This window comes from Narcine bancroftii, chromosome 5 (assembly GCF_036971445.1).
Source record: "Narcine bancroftii isolate sNarBan1 chromosome 5, sNarBan1.hap1, whole genome shotgun sequence".
In the NCBI taxonomy this organism is placed as follows: Eukaryota; Metazoa; Chordata; class Chondrichthyes; order Torpediniformes; family Narcinidae; genus Narcine; species Narcine bancroftii.
This window is the reverse complement of record NC_091473.1, coordinates 161,308,294-161,328,456: the sequence shown is the minus strand read 5'-3', so window position 1 is coordinate 161,328,456 and position 20,163 is coordinate 161,308,294. Positions and strand designations below refer to the sequence as shown.

Sequence of the window (20,163 nt, the reverse complement as noted above, 5' to 3'; positions counted from 1 at the left end):
TAACCATGGATGCCAACTAGTGAAATATCCATTTACCCCACTCTCTGCCTTCTGTTGTTTATCAATCCCCTGCCCGTGCTCATACATTATCTCCAACTCCATGGATCCTTATCTTTGGGATAAATCTCTTACGTAGCACCTTATCAAATGCCTTCTGGAAATCCAAGTGCACAACATCCACCTGATACCCTCTATCCACTACACTCGTTATATCCCCAAAGAACTCCAGTGTCTTTGTCAAATGGAACTTGCCCTTCCTGAATCCCTGTTGCGTTAACTTAGTGAAACCATTTATATCTTTGACTGTTTTCCCACGTACAAGAATTACACACACTGCTGTCCACCTTGCCACAGGACAGTCACACGATACTCACACACTCAGACCCACCTTTGAAGAGAGGTACAATGTTCCAAGCACCAATGCCACCTTGCTTCATGAACTGTCCCAGTGCAATCTCCAGGAAAAAGACAGGAATTCCTCCCACTAAAACAACCAGCAGGTACGGAATGAGGAAAACTCCTGGCAGGGACAGAAGGGAAACAGAATGGTGTAAGCAGAGGATCTGACCTCACCCAGGACTTAGCGTTATTTTTAGCCTGACATCACCTTGGGTCTGACATCACCCTGAAGAAACTAATGTTCTGGTGGGTGGTGAAGAAATGTGTACTATTGCAGTTTCTCCAGCATTGTGTCTTTACTTTTGCAGTTGATACAACTGATGTACACGTGTAGCTGCAGTAAAAATGTTGAAGATGTACATTGAACTCATGTACATGACAATAATCTGTCAGCGAGTCTCACCCCTTGCCTGGGATTTCCTACACTAGTAGCTACTGTCAGGTGGGTGGGTTGAGAGGGAAGGCTCTTGATTGAGTTCTCCACCATCACCCACGGAACACAGAAATCTGTTGCGGATGGCAGCTGCTGTGGTTGGGGTGGGTGGGGGGAGGAGGGAGCAGCTGAGGCACCAGACAAAAGATGGCTCAGCTTTCTCAACTTGGCCTCTCCACCCCAAACTCCCATTCCTGGACCTGCCAAAAAGGTCACACACACGCAGACATTCATTCAGGGCTGGGAGCAACGTGTTGTAAGGCATGAAAGGCTTCCTGTCATGGGAATGCTGGCTGCCTCTGTCTTTCATTCACATGCAAAATAAATCCAGAGAAAGCCATGAAAAGCAGATGTCTGCCTGAAGGAGGAGGAGTGGGGGGAGAGAGAGAGAGAGAGAGAGAGAGAGAGAGAGAGAGAGAGAGAGAGAGAGAGATCTGAAAGAGAGAGAGGGAGAAGGGAGAGAGAGAGGGTGAGGAGCACTGTTTGTAAGGAGTCTGTACTTTCTTCCTATGTCTGCAGGGTTTCCTCGGGGTGCTCTGTATCCTCCTATGTTTAAAATGTATTGGGGTTGCAAGGTCAATTGGGTGTAACTAGGTGTTATGGGCTTGACAGCTGAAAGGGTCTGTTACCATACTAAATTTTTAAAAATCTAAGGATGGAAGGAGAAAGGAGAAAAATGAGAGCAAGGAGAGAGAGGAAGTTCAGTGAAATTAAGAGAAAAAAGTAAAGTGCAAGTTCATGAGAGGAAGTGGGGGGAGGAGAGAAGTGGGGGGGGGAGAGAAGTGGGGGGGGGAGAGAAGTGGGGGGGGGAGAGAAGTGGGGGGGGGAGAGAAGTGGGGGGGGGGGGACACAGAAGTTGGGGGTAGAAGTGGGAGAGAGAAGGCTAGTGAAAGTGAAGGATTATGAGGTCAGAGTGCGAAATCACCAAAACCAGTCCACCAAATATCCAGGCAATGGTACTCAACAGAAAACATTTGTTCTGCACTGCCAACAAAGTGGAAATCTGCACATCAAGAGAATATTTCTGCTCATTGTATTAATTTAAAACTGATCACATTGCCCATCTCTCTTCCCACAGCTCTGTATCAGCCCCAAAGCAATCCCACTGCCCCAGTCTCTCCTGCACCTACTTCAGACATGGATTTCTCTGGTGTTCTGCCACTGGAAGACAAGACATTGTCTCTCCCACTCTGTGGGAAACACCAGTCTGCAGTCTAATCTCTCTGCATGGAGAATTTCCCCTCTACAATTTGCCATGGAATGGCTGACAGCACAGAATGTGGACGCCGTGAGGCCAGACAGTGCTCCAGCCATGGCACTGGAAAATTACAAAGCAAGCCGCTTGTCTGGCCTTGCAGTGCCGGTCCAGTGCTGTCCATGACACTGACAGCGTGGAAAGTTGCCTGGAGCTGCTGTGGTCACAGTCAACAGGACAATGGGTGTTCGTCATCCAGTCAGTGTATCGAAAGAAGCCAGTCACTCACACAGCAAGAATATGCCAGTGCACAGGGTGGTTCACCACGACTGCTCTACTGTTCCGGTGAACTGGGTGGTTCATCACAACCACTCTATACTGCTGGTGCTCAGACAGCATCCAGAGGCTACAGGACATAGGTCAGTGTTTAGAGACACTGCCACATAGGTTCAGTGCCTGGCCCTGTATCACCAAGGAGCCATGATAAACATAGTTTATAGGCATCAAAGGGAAATATAACAGGGGAGGGGGTCTGGACACTGTCAGAATGACTCACCACCAACACAATGTAAAGGCAGGTATGTCATGGAATACATGACAGGCCCTTCGGCCAATCCTCTTCATGATGACCCCATTCCCTTCAACACTCATTCCATGACTTTGGAGAAGGTTCAAAGGAGGTTAACATAGACAAATCCAGAAATTAAAGGGTTATATGAGGAGTGTTTTACAGTTTTTGGCTTGTACTCTTTAGATGAATGCGGGGGGGGGGGGTGGGGGGCTGGAATCTCATTGAAACATATTGAATGTTGAAAGGCCTGGGCAGAGTAGATGGAGAAAGTTTGTTTCCCATTGTAGGAGAGTCTAGGACAAGAGGGGACAACTTCAGGATTGAAGGGTGTCTACTTAAAACAGAGATGCAAGGGAATTTCTTTAGCCAGAGGGAGGTAAATCTGTGGAATTTGTTGCCACAGGCAGTTGTGAAGACCAAATCATTGGGTGTATTTAAGGCAGAGATTGATAGGTTCTTGATTAGCCAGGGCATAAAAGGTTATAGGGAGAAGGCTGGTCAGTGGAGCTGAGTGGGGAAAATGGATCAGCTCATGATTAAATGGCAGGCAGACTCAATTGCACTGAATAGCCTATTTCTGCTTCTATATCTTATGGTCTTATGAGCCCAGGCATGGCCCATGTTCACTGCCTTGCCCACTGAGAGGTCTAACTGATTCCACCACCTCCTCTGCAGCAGTCCCAGATTTCACCCTTTCTCTGCGGGAAAACACCCCCGTCAGATCCTCTCTCTCACCTTCAGTATTTGCCCTCTGGTTTTTAACATCCACCCCGTGAATGATTCGCATAATTCTATAAACATCTCCATACATCCATCTCCTCATTATGATTCCTTCTCTAGGGTGATAGAATCCTCTCCACTGACTGAGGGCAGTGCCACAATGAGACGTTACACAGACAGGAAAGATCAGAGCAACTTGGGGACTAGGGGCTATTTGGGTGTCCAACGAGGGAAGGAAGGCAAGGGCGAATACTCTTCATCAGTATGTGGGGGGAGGGGGGGGGAGGGGGAGAGAGAAGAGGATAATGGAGAGAGAGAAGAGAAAGTGGGCTGCATATCGTGTGTGCCAGAGAAATTAATCAGACGCTGGTGGAGCTGCCATTCTCCATTAGCAGCTGTTGTTGAGAGGAGGAGGTACTGGATTGGGGCAATGTGAAGATGTTCTGCGGAAGCAGGGAGATCAGTTGATGAGGGAAGGCACTGAGTGTCGGTCTTTCATCTACAATCCTCATTTAAGTTTGCACCACACAATCTCCTCTTCACCGTGCCCAGCCTTTCTGGGTGCACTGACCTTCACTGCGGATGTGGATGGGGGTGGTGCTCGCTGTGGGAGATGGAGGATGGTCCATGATATCTCCTGGCCCAAAGCCAGGGAGAGGTGAGGCAGAAAACTAGTCAGGATTTCTGATCACGTCTCACTGCAGGCAGGCTGCTGAGATGCACCAATGCACAGTGTGTTTCTACACAAAAGCTGCGTCTGCGAGCAGCTGCGAGAGAGGATGCATGAGCGTATGGCATTAATGCCCATGCTACTGGTAGGGGGTGGGGTAGGGGGAGAGTGAGAGAGAGAGAGAGAGAGAGAGAGAGAGAGAGAGAGAGAGAGAGAGAGAGAGAGAGAGAGAGAGAGAGAGAGGAGAGCGCGCGAGCAAGCACAAGAGCAAGAGCACACACATGCGTGTCTTGGGGCGCATACACCTTGGTGTGTGCATGTAACTTGGTTTGAAACTGCGAGTTGGCGCACGTATCTCTGTGTTGGCTGGCTTGGGGCGCATGTGCCTTGGTGTGTGTGTGTGTGTGTGTGTGTGTGTGTGTGTGTGTGTGTGTGTGTGTGTGTGTGTGTGTGTGTGTGTGTGTGTGTGTGTGTGTGTGTGTGTGTGTGTGTGTGTGTGTGGCGCGCATGTTGGCGTGTATCTGTGTGAGCATTGATGTGTGCGTCTTGGGGTGTGACTTGGTTTGTAACTGTGCGTATGCCAGTGTATCGGTGTTGTATTTGTGTGTCTTGATGTGTATATCTATGCTTGAATTTGTCTGTATCTGTATCTGTTAGTGTATGTATCTGTATATCTGCCTTGGGGGGGGGGGGGTGTGTGTATGTGTGTTGGTGTATATTGTGGGTGTATGTGTTGGTGTGTGTGTCTTGTGTGTATTTGCATGTGCGTGTGTCTTTGTGTGTACATGCGCGTCTTGGTGTATCTGTCTGTGCGTGCGCAACACGCACGTGCACGGGAGCAAGAGACAGTTAATGACTGAGCCGAGTATGAAAATGTGTGTGGTGATGTGTGAGTGTGAAGGGAAGGTGTGTTTCACTCATCTGAGATCCCTGAGCTGAGAGTCAGAGAGGGGACTGGGCCAGTGCAGGGGTATTGGACCCTCTTGCCCAATTCCCCAGATGCCATAAGAGCTGAGTGCTGAGCCCACCACCCTGGTCTGAAGACACCATTTTGGTATGAACCCTGGCATCTAGCAGCAACTTGGGGGTGGGGCAGATCATTCAATGATGAAACTCCACAAATTGCTGGATCCTGGGCTGTGGCCAAGGTTCAGGAGGACTGTGATGACCTTTGACCATCCCTGAGCAGGGATGTCATCCATTTTACAGCGCATGATTTGGAGCTGTGATTGCCCCCGACTCTAGGAGCAAGGGATGGGAGAACAAACATGGCAGGGATTCAACACATCCCACTGCCATTGGTTGGATAATTCCACAATGACCAATCACCAGTGTTCCCCAACGTTCCCCATTCTCCTTACATTCCCCTTTTCCCCTCCCCAACATTCCACAACTCAATGATCCCCAGTTCCACACGTTCCCCAATGCTCTCATCACAGCTTTCATTTATGCACCACCTTTCATAATAGCAGGATATCTCAAAGGTGCTCAAGGTTGAAATGCCACTGCTGAAATACAGCAAGATCCTGCAATGGAGAACCAATTAGGAGATAAAATGTCTGCTGTGTGGTGGGAACCAGGCTATTTCTCCTTCTCTATCCTATGCCATCAGCAACAACTCAAATTATTGATATTATGGCAGTTTGTGCAAGTTTTCTGTGCATCTTATTCTGCTCACTGCAACATGTACCCTATCAGGAGGTGCATGGCATTGGGAAGGGGGTTCCCCAGTCAGGGAACTAAGGCATGCACATCTCCCACACACCCTCAGATCCTGAGAACCATAGAAGGTGACGGCTTTTGTTGAGAAAAGGACAAATCGGAAGCTATTTAATCCAGCTCTTCTGAAACAATTAATCTGAATCTAAAGAAACTCTGCAGTCTGCAGTGGAACAGCCAATGGAAGGGGTGGGGGGGGAGCTCTCAGTAAGGGTGAGGGCTGCATTGACATCCATGTTAAGCCAGAAAAAGTGGGTGGTAATCCACCTCAGCTCACTCCCGAGATCTCCCTCCCCAATCACAGGAGCTGGATTCCAGTTAATCTGATTCACTCAGCTTCATGTCGGCCTCTGAATCCAGGGGCTGTGAGAGCTGTAGTGGTGAAGATCTGCCTCAAACCAAGCAACTCTATGGTAGAGACAACATGTGCTTGTTAATTCACTTATCCGAAGGATTGATAGTGGTCCTGATCACCGAGAACCGGATAACCCAACTGGCCACAAGGTGAAGGAAAGGCCACTGACCCTTCACCACAATAATGCTGTCCCCAGGCCTAGTTCCATGGCTTCAGACCTCATCAGAGAGCCGGTCTAGAGATGAGTGGGAGTGACTGCCCTTAGCAGCACACCAGCTTTTGGCCTAGTGTGGCATCAAGGAGCCCTAATAAATCTGAAGAGCAGACATTGGAAACAGACCCACACATTGAAAGGTTGAGAACATCCTGGGCCAGGACATCCAGCAGGAGTTCCCCAGGGCAGGGTCCTGGGCCTAAACCTCAGCAGGTCAGGGGTGGGGACATCCACCAAGGATGCTCCTCAGTCAGGACCTGTCTGTGCCTGTGTGAAGCAAGTCCTGGGCCACACTCCCATGGTCTTCAGGAGGACCAGAACGACCACCCTCCACTACATATTAAAAGCTCAGTAGTAGAGAGAGTAGAGGTCACAAAGTTCCTTGGATTCCACAAGTGACCTATCCTGGACACACCATCTCATCACTTCTCAGGAAAGTACACTTCCTGAGAAGAATAAAGGGGCACGGCAACTGGCCACCATCCTGACAACTTTGTACTCAAGCTCTATTGAAAGCACCCTGTCCAGCTGCATCACTGTGTAGTATAGTTGGTGTGGAGAAGTGGATCGGAGACCAATCCACAGGATCATAAAAGTGGCAGAGAGGATCACTGGGGTCTCCTCACTCCCATCGACGTGATCTACTGGGATTGTTGTCTGGAAGAGGGCGTGCAAAGTCATTGAGGACCCCTTCCACTCTGCACACAGCATCTTTCAGCTACTCCCATTGGGAAGGAGATACAGGAGTATCAGAACCAGCACCACCAGGGTGAGAAATTTATTTATTTTTTATATTTGTACATTTGTCCAGAGTGTGTATTACTTGCCTGTATTTATGCTATGTCTGGCTGTGCATTTGCATGTTTTGCACTGAACACAGGAGAATGCTGTTATGTCAGGTTGTAATTGTACAATGGAATGATAAACTTGAACATGAAGGCAATGATGTGATATCAAGACTGTGGCAGTTCCCAGACAACATGGACAGTCCAGTGTCAGATGATGACCAGTTCATGAAGAGACTGGAGCCACCAATGACACCATCCATCAACCCCCTGAGGAGTCTCCAATGACCAGAAACTGAACCAGAGCAGCAAATCAAGAACAGACCAGAGGTCAGAGACTCACTCCTGATCCCACCTGCAGAGCAAGAGTTAGGAATGTGATGGGATACTCCCCACTTGACTGGGTGAGAGCAGTCCCAAAACAGAACAGACAGGACAAAATGAGACAGGATGGGATAGAATGGCAGTGTGGCTCAGCAGAGGATGCAGAGGCTTTGCAGGTTTGTAGAAGAGTGGTAGTCGTCTGGTGACTCAGCACGACACCAGGGCAAGACATACCCAGTCATCTCAAGAGAACTTTCAGTGGCTGAGATTGAGCGGGAGAGTGTGGAGGGGTTGGTATGAACGTTGTGTTTGTTGCCCATTAATGTTTGCGGAACGGACTGCGGCAGGGACATACACTAAAGTCTGGAAAGATTAAATTCCCTAGAAGCTTATTGAGGTCAGTGCGTCACAACTGACAAATGTCACGAGGCATGCCTGATGGGGATTACACGAAGCAGGCTGCTGTGTGCAGAATTAATGTATAACTGAACAGTGACCGTTCCCTATACAACAGCTCATGCCAACACCTGGACTTCAATGACCTTAACCTCTTACAGTGACCCATACCTCACTTTGTGATCCTAAACTCAAGCCCTCTCAGTACCCTGACCTTACTCAGTAGCGCAGACCTCAAACCTCAGGAACCTGACCTCAGTGACCTTAACCTCACTCAGTAACCCAGACCTCTCACAATGACCCTGACCTCAGAACCTCTACACACAGTGACCCTGACATCACCCCGCAGCCTGCTAACTCCTTTCAAATGGGGATCAGCTTGCCCCCCGGACCAGGGCCTCACGCCCCCTATCACAGTGCAGGAACGGGCACCGGCCCCGGTCAGAGTTCAAATCCACACCTTATTCCCACACCAATATATCTGTCCATGGCCTCATGCACTACCAAACCGAGATGACCTGCAAATTGGAGGAACAACACCTAATTTTCCATCCAGGCACCCTCCAACAAGAGGCATTAACATTGAGTTCTCCAGTTTCTATTAAACCCTCCAAATCTCTCTCTTTCCCTCTTCCCTTGTCACCTTTCCTCAAGTTCTCCACCCCTTCCTTCGATCAGAGAGCTACCTTTACAGCCCTCTCTCCAATTACTTTTCAGTTCTGAAAGTTTGCGTGAAGGGTCACTGTGAGAGGTCAGAGTACTTGGGGGGGGGGGGGGGGTGGTGGTTTTGAGTCCAGGGTTGCTGTGAGAGGTCAGGGTACAGAGAGTGGTTTGAGTTTAGGGTCGCTGTGAGAGGTCAAGGTACTGAGAGGGGTTTGAGTTCAGGGTCATTGTGAGAGGTCAGGACAGGGAGGGGCCATGGGTCAGACTTTCCCAGGCTCTGTTCCAGTTCACTCTTTATGGTTCACAGTTGAATCCTATGGGCAGAGGCCTGGAGCCTTCCATTCACCAGGAATTATCTGAACATCTCCATCAGCTGAAATCTGGTTAGACCACAGTTGGGAGTATTGTGTTCAGTTCTGATCATCTCATTACAGGAAGGATGTGGAAGCAATGGAGATGGTGCAGAGGAAATTTATCAGGATGTTGCCTGGATTAGAGAACGTGTCTAATGAGCCAAATTATTAGAGCCAGGACTTTTTTCCCATAAAGTGACGAAGGATGAGAGGTGATTTAATAGATCTCTACAAGAATGTGAGAGGCAGCATCTTTTTCCTAGGGCGTGAGTAGTAAACACCAGAGGACATCTGTACAAGGTGAGAGAAGGCAAGCTTATGGGGATATCTCAGGGTGTGTTTTTTTTAAATATTTATTTACACAGAGAGTTATGGGTGCTTGAAATGAATTGCCAGGGGTAGTGGTAGAGGCTGGTTCAATAGGGAAATATAAAGATTCTTAGATAGGCACATAGATGCAAAGAAAATAGAGGGTGATAGTTGAGATGGAGGGAAGATTTAGATTGTTGAGTAGGTTTATATAGGGAACATTATGGGCCGAAGGGGTTGTACTGTGCTGGGATGTTCTATGTACTAACTCCCACACCTTGCATTCCTGTCATTGCATTGCAAACCCCGGACAGTGCCTTGGATCATGTTCTCAACTTCCCACCCATGGAATGGATTGCTGAGAATGTGACCTCCCTGCAGAAGCAGGGTGGCACATGGACAACCGCTGGTCCCTGTGCCCCAGCCCTTGATGCTCCTTGTCCAGTCTCTTCTGCCCGTCACCAGGTGCGAAAAGGCCAGAGTCAAATGATGAGCCCCCAGGCTCCTGGTCAGGCTCTAGAGCTGGGGGCAGAGTCCAGTGATGGCAGTTATGGAAGGATGGCACATCTCCAACCCTGAATGAGATCTGCGAACCCACTGGATTTTACAGCAACTTTTATTGAAAACTTTTAATTTCCAACTGAAAAATAAAAGTTAAAAAAAATTCAGCTACTGAAAGCCTGAAATAAAAAGTGCTTGAAATACTCGGTAGGTTATGCAGCAGCTCTGAAGAGAGACTGTTTTGAGTTGAAACCCCTTTGTGAGTTGCTTGTAAGGGATGCGAGTCATCTCCTTGTTCTCTCCCCAATAGCTGCTGCCACACACGTTGAGAGTCTGAGTACTTTGCTGGTTTGGAGATCAAATCTCACTAGTTTATGGTGACAGGCTAATCCACTTCTGACTGGGCGAGAGTGGGCTTGGGTTCCCTGTACCTCAGGCAGAGAGGGTGTGGACCCGGAGTTCCAGTAGTGGAGGAAGTGCCTCCTGCTGACCATCGTAGTGTGGGGGTTGACTGTGCAGTGAGGGAGAGGAACCAGGGTTCCCATGTGCCTGGTGCAGAGGTCAGACTGTCAGCGGTGCATAGATTGGCAGTTGAGAAAGCTTCCCTGAGGCACAGCTATCTAGATAATGGGTTTAAGGTGAAGGGTAGGCGGACTTGAGAGGGCTTTCCTCCAGAGGGAGAGTGGAATCTGGGACAAAAATTCCCATAATTATGGAGGTAGTGCGGTAGATGTGGTGCATATAGATTTTAGTAAGTCATTTCACTAGATTCCCCATGGGACACTTGTTCAGAGTCATGAGGCATGGGATCCAAAAAAACCTTGACTGTGTGGATACAGAATTGGCTTGCTTGTAGAAAGCAGGGCAGTACTGAAAGTATTCTGCCTGGAGGTCATTGACTAGTGGAGTTCTGCAGGGATCTGTTCTGGGACCCCTGCTCTTTGTGATTTTTATAAATGACCTGGATGAAGAAGTAGAGGGATTGGTCACTAAGTTTGCAGACAATAGAGGTTGGAGGTGTGGATCATGTTTATTACAACAGGATAGAGACAGGATGCAGAGTTGGGCAGAAAAGTGGTAGATGGAATTCAATCCAGGTAAGTGGGAGGTGATGTATTTTGGCAGGTCAAACATGAAGGCAGAGCACATGGTTAATGGTAGGATACTTAACAGTATGGAAGAACAGAGGGACCTTGGGTTCCAAATCCACAGACCTTTCAAGATTGCCGTGGAATTTGATAGGATAGTTATGAAAGCCTATGGTCATGCTCAGTTCATTAAATGGGGACTTGAGTTCAGAAGTGTGAAGTAATGTTGCAGCTCCATAAACCTCTGGTGAGACTACTTTGAATATTGTAAAAACATAATGCTGGAGAAACTCAGCAGATCAAAGTGTCCTTTATATGGTTAAAGGTAAAAATACATAACCATCATTTCGGGCTTGAGCCTTTCATCAAAGTATCTTCTGACAAATCAGTTGTCTGCAGATTCTCACGTTTCACTTACAATATTGTGTTCAGTTCTTATCAACTAATTACAGGAAGGATGCTTAAACTTTGGAGAGGGTGAGTGGAGATTTACTAGGATATTGCCTGGATTGGAAAGTATGTCTTACAAGGCAAAGTTAACAGAGCTGGGACTTTTATCTTTGGAGCAAAGGATGAGGGGTGATTAATTGAGGTCCACAAGATTGAGAGGTATAGGTAAGGTAGAAAGCTGGCACCTTTTTCCCAGGGTGGGAGTAACAAACACCAAAGGACATCTGTACAAAGTGAAGGGAGGAAAGCCCTGATAACTATCAGGGGTTTTTTTCAAAAAAACCCCAGAGTAATGGGTGCCTAGAATGCATTTTTCAGAGGTGGTGGTGGAGGCTGGAACATGAGGGACATTTGAGAGACTCTTAGCACATGGATGAAAGAAAAATAGAGAATTATGAGGTAGGGAGGGTTTAGATTTTCTTTGTAGGTACATATGAGCTGGCACAACATCGTGGACTGAAGGGCCATAATGGTCTAATGTTTACAAAGCATTTGAATCAGTACTTGGATGAGCAGTGCAGAGGAGGACACACAGCCAGTAAATGGGGCTAGTATGGATGGTCAGCATGGTCATGGTCTGCTGAAGGCCTGTGTCTGTGCTGTGCCTTTGGAACCCTGTCCAATTGGTCTTGTGCATTGGAATGACATTGTTGAGAGCACAACCTCATCTGCCATCACACACAGACCTGTCAGGTGACTTAAACACAATCAGAGCTCAGCAAAAGGACAAAGGAATCTTGCAATGTTCCACACCTCACTCACTCCCACCTCAGCCAGACCCAGTTCTCTGCTCTCTCAGCACAGTCACAATACAGGGCAGTATATTCCTCAGCATCTCTATTCTAAGTAGGTGCCCTTCAATCCTGAAGTTGTGCCTCTTGTCCTAGACTCTCCCACCATGGGAAATAATCTTTCCACATCTATCCATGTCCATGTCTTTTAACATGTGAAATGTTTTAATGAAATTCCCCCTCATTTCAACGAGTACACGCTAAGATCTGTCAAATGCTCCTCGTATGATAATCCCTTCATTCCCAGAATTATCCTTGTGAACCTCCTCAAAACCCTTAACGTCAGCCCATCCTTTTTTAAATGAGGAGCCCAAAACTGCTCACAATACTTCAAGTGAGGACTCACCAATGCTTGTAAAGCCTCAACTCACTATCAGAGATGGGGATGATGGAGTCAGATACAGAACTAGTGCTGGCAAATGAGAATAGTGTAGCTGAAGTTTATTTGCCACTTTGTACATGATGCAGTGAGAATGGTTCTTCTGCAAGCAGCTCAGCTGGTCAATGCTAACATATTGTCATTATAAAGTAGAAGGGCAAGAGCACAATTACAGAGTATAGAGTTACAAAGAAAAAGAAATCAATTACAGGTTAATTCCTGACGGCTGCGGGGAAGAAACTGTCTTTAAGCCCATGGGTGTGTGCTTTCACACTGTTAAACCTTCTCCCCCATGGGAGAAGAGAGTGAGTCTGGAGTGTAATGTGTCCTTCAGGGGAGATGTAGATGGAATCTATGGAAGGGAGGGAGGTTTGTGATGTTCTGAGCTGCAATCACCACCTTCTGCAGCTTCTCCCGACCTGGAGCAGAGCAGCTCCTGTCCCATGCTGCGATGGACCTGGCAAGTCTGCTCTCAATTGTAGAAGCTGTTGGGTCTTTATTGGGGGTGGGTGGAGAACATGACAAATTTCCTAAGTCTTCTGAGAAGTTGAGGTATTGATGATTTCTTAATCATTACATCAGTGTATTGTCTCTGGTCAGGTCAGTGGGGATGTTTATTCCTGAGAACTTGATGCTGTCCACTCTCTCCATTTCAGTACCAGGAGCATGGACTCTGCCCCCTCCTCTATGATTAACTCCTTCATTTTATTGACCCTGAGAGAGAGATTTGGATTCTTGGCATGAGGCCAATGGGCTTTCAAATCTAGGAAAAGTTTGGGCATGGATGAGGTGCCAAATATCTTGTTCTTGTGCTGTCCCATTCTTTGAATGACCACAAACCATTTTACAACCAATGAAGTAGCTACTGGAAGCATCAGAGGCTGAGGGGAGACTGGATAGAGGTTGAGAAAGTTAAAGGCATCATTAGGGTCAAAATGCCACACCTTGGATTCAGCGTGAAGTGGGACAAAATTTTGTTTGATACAGAGTGGTGGATACCAGAGCCCTAGTATGGAAGGGGAAGATTTCCCTCACTGCCGGCCATTAGATTGGACCACCACAACATGTCCAAGCAGTGTACAAGGTCAAGGAAATGGGAAGTGTGCAGGAACTGCTTGTTCTGGGACCTTCTCCACACTGCATGGATTGGGGAGAGGGCATTCTGAAACGTCTCTTGTGGGGGTCCAAGGTAAATCTGGCTTAGGGTCTCAGCCTGATTGGTATCACTCCACACCCACGAACCCCTTGACTCCCACCTTGAGGGGACCACTGCCTGCATTGTCCCCTCCCCCCTGCCCTCAGTCCAGTCTTTCAGACAATGTATTTTTCCCCAACCCCCTCCCCCTGCTGTCTGACCCCTCTGCCCAATGTCCCTCCCTCCTCTGCCCCACCCATGCATGACAGGAGGTGTCCCTGCTGGGTCTGAAACAGAGGGGCAGCCACCTGGGATCAGATGAGGTCAGCATTTGCAGTAGAAGTTCAGAAATGTGAATGCCAGAAATTCGGACTACCTGAGAATTCAGACTTTTTGTAAACTCTCAAACTTTTAAAATTTGGCAGGCTTTTGCGTGCGTGCGTGCATGCATGCATAAGCCCACCGATGCACAGGGTTCAAGACATCAAGCTTGCACACATGGTGCAGAATAACCTTATCACAAATAAATTACAAAATCATAAACTAGGTAATATACAAAAGTATTTAAAGAAGTCAAAAGTGTCAAGCAGAGCAGCAGATACAGTAGAAGCTGCAAGTGCTCCCTTCATAAGCAGTGTAGCAGGCACAACAGAAGTCACAGAAATGAACAAATAATTATTTGGTTTTTTTTGCACAGGGTACTTTGTATTTTATACAAAAAAGTTTCATCAATAAATTAAAAAATAAATAATTAGTCTGTATGAAATAACTTCTGCTCTCATTTGTATATTGTATTTTTCTTTTACAATGTTCATTTTTAAACGTTATGTTTTTTGTAGTGAAAATTTTTTTAATGTTTACATTTTTGTCATGTTAACTTTATTTCTTTTTAAAACCCTCTTGCTAATGAATAAGCCATTAAAACTTAAATTTTAATTTTAAAAGTTTATTGCTCAAGAATCCAGAAAATCCAAATTGACCTAATCCCCAAGCAGTCGGACCTCTACTGTATTGCCCCTGAGGTACAGCCCCCTCCTTGTCCCATTGCAGCCCTGAAGGCGCTCCTCTCCCCAGTGCAATGGAGAGGGAGTTTCAGGGTTTCGATCTGGTGAAAGTGAAGGACCGGTGATAGACTTCCACATCAATATATGGTACTGTGGGTGGTGATGCTCCCCTACAGCCAGTGCCATGGTCCTCATGAACCATAGCAGGCCAGTAGAACAGGGCTGTCCGACACAATAGACCATGGGCTGAGTGGTGGTCAGAGTCTGCCCTTGGTCTGAGCAGCTCGAGGCAGCTCATGGGGCCAGCAGCTGGCTCTTTGTTACTCACCCCCTCCATTCTTGTAGCACAGGTAGGGAAATCTCCAGATGTTGCCCAATCCAACCGCAAAGCCCACACACGACATGATGAAATCCATCTGGCGGGTCCAGGTCTCCCGTTCCACTGCTGGGTCCTTCACACAACCGTTGGTGACAACGAGGGGAGTCAGAACAGACTTGTCCTCGTGCCCCGACCCTGGGTCGACCACCAGATCAGCTTCACCATCCGGGGCATTGGTGCAACTGTACCCACCTGCAAAACACAGCTGGTTAGCTCAGACACAGTTCCTGTGCCTGGCCAAAGCCTCCCACTTTAGGTAGGGTGCACAGTGAGACAATACGCCACACACCCACCCACAAATTGGACCTCCCACAGAGTCGACAGCACTCAGGGAACACCCATTGCAACACCTGATAGAGCCACTCCCCAGTGGATTAGCATGAACAGGCCATTCAGCCCACATCCATTTGTGACCAGTGAAGGGTGGAGGCATGAGGGAACAGGCGGGGGGTGCAAGGGAACCAGCTTGGGGGGGGGGGGGCAAAAAGACAGTGACCTTATCTTTGCCTCTCATGATTTTAAGCCCCTCGACCACCCGCATTCCAAGGAAAACCAGGCCCAGCCTCTCCTTGTAACTAATGCCACATCCCTCATTTCTGTCCCCAGAACTCCAGTTTGCTTCTTGGAGATTGCCTGAACTTGTTCCTGCATCTAAGCCCTTACATCACAAGGAGGAAGTGAAGTAGTTTACAGGGATCTGTGGGGAGGCGGGTCAGATTTCAAATGACATTACATTTTCAAATGACTTTCAGCAAATACCTTTGAGTCCTAACAGTGGAGGAGCAATGAATGTTGCAGAATGTAACTGCTGTGTATGTAGAATTAACAGTGGGGGGGTCTTTGAAGAAGCAAAAGTCAGAATAAATTAAGATTGGAAGCAGATACAAGAGTAGTGTTTAAGCGATCTGGCCATCATGTTCAGTAGAGACACACAAGGGACTGTCACTGAGCTGAACTGTTCTGTGTTTCCCCTCAGCCTCTGATGCTCCGAGAAAACAACCCCAATTTGTCTGACCTCTCTCCATAACTGTTCCCCCTCTAAGATGAAGCTTTAGGGCAGGGAGGATGAGAGACAATGTGAAGTATACTGTTCTCATCAGGTGCACGAGCACAAGGATCAGACTGTGAATGGTCAATCTCGAAAAGCAGGTTGAGGTAGCAGTGAAAGGAGAACACAATGCAGGGCTTCATTAATGGAGGCAGGGAGTGTAAAGCAGGACTGTTATAAAACACTGATCCAACCTCACCTTGAGGATTGCCCTTAATTCATAGCATCACCTTACAGGTATGAGTGTGTAAGGCCATAGAATTGGTTCTAGTGACTTAGTCTAGTAGAGAGAGAGCACAATGATAATGGATTGAGTGACCTGCTTCAATGCAACAAGACCAAAATACAGGAGTAGAAATAGGCTATTGAGCCCTTCAAGTCTGCCCCACCATTCAACCATGAGCTGATCCATTTTCCCAAAGCCTCACTGCCCAGCCTTCTCCCCATGACCTTTGAAGCCCAAGCTAATCAAAAACATAAATTTCTTGTTTTAAATACACCTAATGACCTGGCCTCCACAACCACCTCAGGCAACAAATTCCACATATTTACCATCCACGGCTGAAATTCCTCCACATCTCTTTTCTAAGTGGGTGCCTTTCAATCCTGAAATGGTGTCCTCTTGTTCAAGACTTTCCAACCACGGGAAACAACCTTTCTACATCTATTCTGCCCATGCCTGTCAACATTTGTAATCATGATATGAATCTCTCAGGTGAAGAGGCAGGGTGTGAACCATCAACATATTCTCCCAGGCCAACCTCATCTACAGCAAGGCTCTATTTCCTGTCACTCAAGCCCATTGGGCTTGATTTAACAGAAGTCTAGTCAAATGGGGCACTAATCCCAGTCTGTTCTCTATTGCTGGAATGGTGCAAAAAGTGTGAATGGAGAGAGACTGTTCCCCATTGCTGCTGTGGGAGGAACAGAGCCCCCCTTCGAAGAACTTAAACATAGTCCCCAACACTTGAGCTTCTCAGAAAATGGAGAGAACATTCAGGATAGTTGTGAGCAGCCAGTCCACACCAGAATCACAGGGAAACTGTGAAAATGGCAGAATGAACAGGCTCCCAAATAAGCCACCCACCCCATTGAGTATCTCCCACCCCACCTGTGGTACAGGCCATGGGTCGCGTGTCAACCTCAGAAACAAACAGGACTGGGCTGGAAGCAAGTCAACCTTGATCCCGAGTGACTGTCTGAGAAAGAAGAGGGAGATACAGAATGGTGAAATGGTCAATAGGTGAACAACTGACAATTCCTTACTTGGAGTGTGAACTGGAGTCAAGGCATGACGAATCTGGGGAACGTAGCAGGACTGGCAGAAAAAGAAGACCCATCACCTACATAAAACAAGGGAGACCTCTGCAAATGCTGGTAGAGACACAATGGGAAAATGTGTTCAATTCTGGGACCCAGCATTCAGGAGTAGAAAGCCACGGAGAGATCCATGGGACAATGAGATCTAGGATTGAGGCTCCAGTTGTGTGGAGAAGCTGGGTTTATTCTCCTTAATGTAGAGTAGAACATTACAACACAGTATAAGCCCTTCAGCCTTTGATATTGTGCAGATTCATATTCCTGAAAATATACTCAACCCTCCCTAACCCATAACCCTTTATTTTTTATTATGACAAATTTCTATCATCTGGGAATAGTGCAAAGAGTGTGGATGGAGAGACCATTCACCATTGCTGGAAAGACTGAGAACGAGGGTGTAGAGACAGTCAGATACATCTAGTGGTGGGGTGGGGAAATCTTTGACCACTGCAATCAGGAAGGAGGTACAGAATCATCCAAATCAGGACTGCTAGCAGGAAAACAGCTTCTTCATTTAGGCTGTGAGATTGATGAACAGAATCACGCACTATAACCAAGTAAATTATTCCTAAATATATATTTTATGCTTGAAAGAGGGTGGGGAGCAGTTAACAAGGAGCTGGCTCCATCAAAAGGACAGAATTTGGTTGTGGGAGTGGGTCAAACTGGTGGACTCTTCCTACAGTGTCCCCACTGTGCAGACTGAAATTCCACCATGTGTGAGCACCATTTATGCAGGCGTGACACAGTGATTGTGCCAGAGTGCACATGTTCTATTCAGGATTCTCATGCATCGTGAACTTCCATTATCTGTTTCTGTGCTTATATGCTCATGTATTGAGGTAATGTGTGCAACAATATAACATGAGAGTGTGCCACTATGAATGTGTTATTGTCAAAGTGAGAGCATGTGCCAGTGCACCTCAGAGTGGATACTGCCCCAAAAGTGTGGGGCCACCTTTCCTCCTGAATTGAAGACTTCACCTTTATCATGTCCTTGATGTCTTCAGGGTCAGGAGGGTTTCACAGATCCTTTCAACCACTTCTAGATCACTCCAAACCCCCCCACTCCCCCAGACCAGGATGCCTTCCATCCCAGAGCTTCCACGAGTCAAAGAACTGTCCAGTCCTCTCCTAACCTGGTTTAAATCTTCCTGAGTAACACCAGGAAATCTGTCCCCATCCAGTTCAAATGCAACCCTTCCCTCTTGATTGAAGAGCCTACCCCAGCTCCTGTTCCATTACTCACAGAATGTGGCTCCGGGAGTAATCAAGTGACTGCTATCCTCCAGGTCTGCATTTTCAATCTCCTTAAATCCTCTTTTCAGAATCTTATCCCTCTCCCGACCCACTATATCAATGCCACTGTGCACAAAGACCTCTCGCTGCTCCCCCTTGACAAGATTTTGCAACCATTCAGTCCTCCCAGGCATTGCACCCAGGAGACAACATCCCACCCTGGCGCCCCTTGCTGCCGCAGAACCTCCTATCTGTCTCCAAGACCGTCAAGAGAAGGGAGGGGAGGAGGGGGAATGAGCGGCAAGGGGAGTGGGGTGTGTGGAGGAGGGAGGGATTGGGCGCGAGGAGATGGGAAGGAGCGCGAAGAGGGAGAAGCGGGCGCCGAGGAGGAGACGGGAGCGGGCGCCGAGGAGGAGGGAGAAGCGGGCGCGAGGAGGGAGGGGGCGAGCGCGAGGAGGGAGTCAGAAACGGGCGCGAGGGGAAGGAGTCAGAGCGAGCCGCGTGGAGACGGGCCGGAACCGCCGCTCCGAGACGGGGTCGATCAGCTTGTCACGGTGCGGCTTCTTGCCCGAGGAGTCGGTCGCCCGTCGGAAGGTCAGGCTGAACACAAAGAATGGCGCAGCCACAGAGACCCTCGCTCAGCTGTCCCCATTCACCGGACTCCGCGCTGGGAGGGAGCCAGCTGCTCGTACCTGGCGGATGCTGCGGCGAGGCTGGACGCATGGTGTTAGAATGTGCAGGGATGGCTGAGACACGGAGAATGCGCTCGGGCTTCAAAAACAATCCACGAAACACTTGAAGGTGAGTCTGAAGAATCTCATGGACGCGAGTCCCGGGCGTGGGGCCGAGGAGCCGGAGTGAGCGGAGCCGCCGTACTGCTCAGATCTCTCGGCCAGATCCCCATCGGAACTCGCTCTCTCACTACGTGTCGCCCGGCTTTTCACCGCCGCCGGGCACGCCCACCCGCCGCTGATTGGTCCCGCCACCGACACTCCGCCCCCATTCCCAGCGCCCGTTCCGGCTACGCGGACCGCAGTGTGGCGACGTCTGCATGATGCGAGAAGGCCGGGGTACTGGGACACATCGGTGCAGAAGACGTCACTATAGGAGGACTCCGTCTGCCAGGGTAGGAGGACTCCGCGGGACTCTACCAGGGCTCTGCCAGCGCAAGAAGGCTCCGGAGGTCTCCGCCAGGGCAGGCGGTTGAAGAGCATCCATTGGGGGAAAGAGAACAGATGCTAGTCGGATGGAAAGCCTCACCCATTCTGGGGCTGTGGGCAGGAGGACTGGCCATAGGCAGAGAACTTACCCAAGGGGAGTGGAATCCAGGCAGCCGGAGCCAGGATTGGTCAGAGAGGCGGACAGATTGGTGGGGCAAAAAAAAACCATCTAGATGGAACAGAGGGCGTCGGGGGAGAAGGGGTTGGAATCAATGATGGTGGGGACCAGGAAAGTTGTCAACATGATGAAGGGGTTGGAGGTACTGGACAGGGAAAAAGTGATGAAGTCTCGGGAAGACCAGGCAGAGCCCTGGTGACAGCTCAGTGTCTGGGCTGCGGTGGATGTGAGGGTGGGGAGATTGGATCAGTCCAGATTTATGGGTTATGCACCATTTCAAGTGGGTGAGTGTGAACCCACTTACGTGCTGCCCTTACTGCTAGGAGTGGGGTTCCTGGCTGTTGTCTTCTGCAGTGTGGCACTGTTTCTGTGTGGCAGCAAGAGA

The 20,163-nt window shown here is 48.5% G+C and overlaps 1 protein-coding gene across 8 annotated transcripts in view; it reads right to left on the bottom strand.

The window, feature by feature from the left end:
• The window catches only part of LOC138764101 (sodium- and chloride-dependent creatine transporter 1-like), a 59,450-nt gene extending 40,093 nt beyond the window's left edge, over positions 1-19,357 (bottom strand). For 4 of the 8 annotated variants that reach the window (XM_069939476.1, XM_069939477.1, XM_069939478.1 and 1 more), the window contains exons 1-3: positions 19,133-19,355; positions 14,783-15,025; positions 389-520 (exon numbers count right to left, since the gene is read on the bottom strand). In XM_069939476.1, coding sequence (XP_069795577.1) covers positions 389-520; positions 14,783-15,025; positions 19,133-19,163 — 406 coding nt within the window. In that variant the 5' untranslated portion in view covers positions 19,164-19,355. Of the gene's footprint in view, positions 1-388; positions 521-14,782; positions 15,026-19,132 lie in introns of all 8 variants that reach the window. The other 4 variants (XM_069939484.1, XM_069939483.1, XM_069939480.1 and 1 more) reach the window with 3 other exon arrangements.
• Positions 19,358-20,163: the final 806 nt, after the last annotated feature.